Source organism: Solanum dulcamara, chromosome 9, assembly GCF_947179165.1.
Source record: "Solanum dulcamara chromosome 9, daSolDulc1.2, whole genome shotgun sequence".
NCBI lineage: Eukaryota > Viridiplantae > Streptophyta > Magnoliopsida > Solanales > Solanaceae > Solanum > Solanum dulcamara.
The window spans coordinates 70,253,595-70,257,077 of NC_077245.1; the positions used below are offsets into that span (position 1 = coordinate 70,253,595).

At 38.4% G+C, this 3,483-nt stretch overlaps 1 protein-coding gene across 1 annotated transcript; it reads right to left on the reverse strand.

Annotated features, from left to right (window-relative positions):
- Positions 1-273: 273 nt before the first annotated feature.
- Positions 274-1,094, reverse strand: LOC129902931 (uncharacterized). Its single transcript, XM_055978377.1, has one exon. It carries the CDS (start codon positions 855-857, stop codon positions 369-371), a length of 489 nt encoding a protein of 162 aa, XP_055834352.1. The 5' UTR covers positions 858-1,094; the 3' UTR covers positions 274-368.
- Between the last annotated feature and the right edge of the window lie 2,389 nt (positions 1,095-3,483).

Consider the following 3,483-nt stretch of genomic DNA (forward strand, 5'->3'; position numbering starts at 1 on the left):
TCATAAATTCAATGATATAATTTTATCCAAGCAAATATACCCTCCTTCATGATCAACTGAACCGTATGATCCGAAAAATGTCGTTCTTGTAAAGTTTCAGTACGTAAATTAATTTCAAATATTCGAACAAGGTCCTGTGTAAACAAAAACCAAGACAAAGTAGACGAGAAAAAAAAATAGAAAGGAAATTAAAATTCTATATGATGTTTAAAGTAAATATAATTAAAACATTTAATAAGGTGATTTCTCAGAAATTCACCGAAGTAATAGTCATTATCTCATAAAATTATCTTTTCTTTTTTAATTAAAAAATTAATATTACATAATTATTATAAATTGATGGATCATACGAGAAATCAACACGTCAATTAACTGACCACATCAACCTTAGCAGTACAAGATAGTAACCTCCGAAAAATCGAAGTCAAAGCCGCGCAAGATAACTCCTTAGCCTTTCTAAACCCTTTGCACTTCCTTCTCGTACTCCGCCTCCGGACACCACCACTCGAACCACCACTATAACCACCACCGCAACCATTATTCCGACGAGGTAATTTCCTCTTTCTTTTACCATAACATTTCACTTGAGATTTCTTCTCATCACTTACATTTTCTTGATCTTCCCTTGAAAAAGTATAGCTCCTCAAATATAATTGCCTACACGAAATACTATCGACCACTTTGGGACCATTACGATCACGACCATGACCACGAATATGACCACGACCATTATTTTTTAAGCTGACCGATCTTATAAATTCAGCATCCGATTCGGGCCACTTGTACAAGTTTACGTATGTGGCCCGAACCGGAGCACGAGCGTCGTTAACGCAACTGGATATGCATGCGGAGGCCATTTCTTGATTTTTCGATCGACGTTTGAATTAGTTAAAAATTTTGTTTATATATATATATATATAGGGATGGAAAAGAAAGCTTAGTTTAAAGTCATGGCTTTTTTTTTAGAGGCATGGAGAAGGAAGGGGTGAGCTACGGTACATTTTATGCATTTTGGCGTGGAAGAAAAAAGGTGTAGTGGGGGTGGGGTGGGGGAGTATGCAATAATTTGGCATCATTTGAGTTAAATGTGTGTGTGGAAGAGATTTGTCCAAATTCTTTACTTAAAGACAAGATGGAATAATTTAAGGAAAAACATTTTAATTGTGTGTATTTGGTGATGCCTGTATCAAAATATATTCACCTTATCATAATTAAGTTACAAATATATTATGTAATTTATCATGATTAATAAGGCTACTGCTACAACATTATTTTTTCTCCTTCTTCACCATACCAAATCTCAAATAAGGTAAGAAATATGTGAGAACTGAATTTATACTCATTTTTATTTTTAAATTAACAATCCCGAACTTTGTCGTATTACGTGTCTTTTATTTAGTAAATGTTTTAGTTGATAAAAATGTCAAATGTTTTAAGTGGTATATATTTTGCCATTTTTCTAAAGCTTAATTAATGAGTGGATGAAATTTAATGCCAAATGTCATCTAGCATTTGGACAAGAAGTTCAAAGCAACAAACTCCGAATTATTCTAGATCAATATTTTTGAAGACTTTTTTCGGGTTGAGTCTCGAAATGGGGCGTATCGAAAAATATTTTATAAAAAATTATATTTTATTATTAGAGTAAGAACATTTATACTTTATGTTATCATATTTTCGCATTATAATGAATTTTTTAAAAATATGTGGGTCAAGTGAAGTGCATTAAGGACGAGCATGAAAAAGTATTGATAGAGGAGACCCTTATTAAACAGAGATGACAGTCATACTTCCATAAACTCTTGAATGAAAAGGGGGACAGAGAGATTGTGTTGGGAGATTTGGAACATACAGGGAGGCGTCACGATTTTGGGTGTTGCAGGAGTATTACGATCGAGGAGGTTAAGGGTGTTGTTCGTAGGTTGCGTTGGAGAAGAGCGACCGGACCAGACGAGATTCCTGGGGAATTTTGGAAGAGCGCGAGCTCGGTAGGTTTGGAGTGGCTGACTAGGTTATTTAATGTCATCTTTGTAAAAGCAATGATGCCCAAAGAATGGAGATCGAGCGTAATGATCCCTCTATACAAAAACAAGGGGATATCCAGAGCTGCAACAACTATAGAGGTATCAAGCTTCTAAGCCATACTATGAAAGTGTGGGAAAGAGTGGTGGAGATGAGGGTCAAGGGAGGTGTGTCTATTTCAGAGAACCAGTTTGGATTTATGCCGGGACGATCAACTACAGAAGCCATCCATCTTATGAGGAGATTGGTGGAACAGTGTAGGGAGAGAAAGAGGTACTTGTATATGGTATTCATCGAACTAGAAAAGGCTTACGATAAAGTCCTACGAGAGATACTATGGAAATGTCTAGAGGTTAAAAGTGTACTTGTGGTGTACATTAGGATGATCAAGGACATGTATGAGGGTGCCAAAATCAAAGTAAGGACAGTAGGAGGGGACTCAGAGCACTTCCCTGTCGGGATAGAGTTTTATCAAGGATCAGCTCTCAGTCTGTTTTTATTTGCCTTGGTGATGGATGGATTGACGCGACAAATTCAAGGTGAGGTGCCATGGTGTATGCTTTTCGCGGACGGCATAGTCCTGATCGATGAGACTTGTAGTGGAGTTAACGCCAAACTAGAGGATTGGAGACATACCTTGGAGTCTAAAGGGTTTAAGCTGAGTAGAACCAAGACAGAGTACTTAGAGTGCAAATTCAGTGAGACACCTCAGGAGGTTTGTGCAGAAGTTAGGCTTGGTGACCAAGCCATCCAAAAGAAAAGTAGTTTCAAGTACCTTGGGTCTATCATGCAAAGTAGCGGGGAGATTGACGATGATGTCACACACCGTATTAGGGTAGGGTGGATGAAATGAAGGCTCGCTTCCGGTGTGCTATGTGACAAGAAAGTGCCACCACAACTTAAGGGCAAGTTTTACAAAGTTGTGGTTAGACCGGCTATGTTATATGGGGCGGAGTGTTGGCCGGGTAAGGCCTCTCACATTCAAAAGATGAAAGTTGCCTAGATGAGAATATTGAGATGGATGTGTGGGCATACCAAGAGCGACAGGATTAAAAATGAGGCTATTCGGTACAAGGTAGGAGTGGCTTCGGTGGAAGACAAAATGCGAGAAATATAATTGAGATGGTTTGGGCATGTGAAGAGGAGAGACACAGATGCCCCATGCGGAGGTGTGAGAGGTTAGCCATGGATGGCTTCAGGAGAGGTTGGGGTAGGCCGAAGAAATATTGGGAAGAGGTGATTAGACAGGACATGGCGTAACTACAGTTTATCGAGGACATGACCCTAGATAGGAGGGTGTGGAGGACCCACATTAGGGTAAAATGCTAGTATATAGTCTCGTTATTCTTCCTTATTAGTAGGCGCATTAGCGCACTATTATTTCTTGTGCTATGATTTCTAGTATTATTTATTACTTTATGTACCTTGATTAGTTTATTTTATCCCTGTCGTTCTCGTTAT

What these genes read in the sequence shown, in the direction of transcription:
- LOC129902931 (XM_055978377.1), bottom strand. Translation starts at nt 857, where the DNA reads ATGGCCTCCGCATGCATATCCAGTTGCGTTAACGACGCTCGTGCTCCG.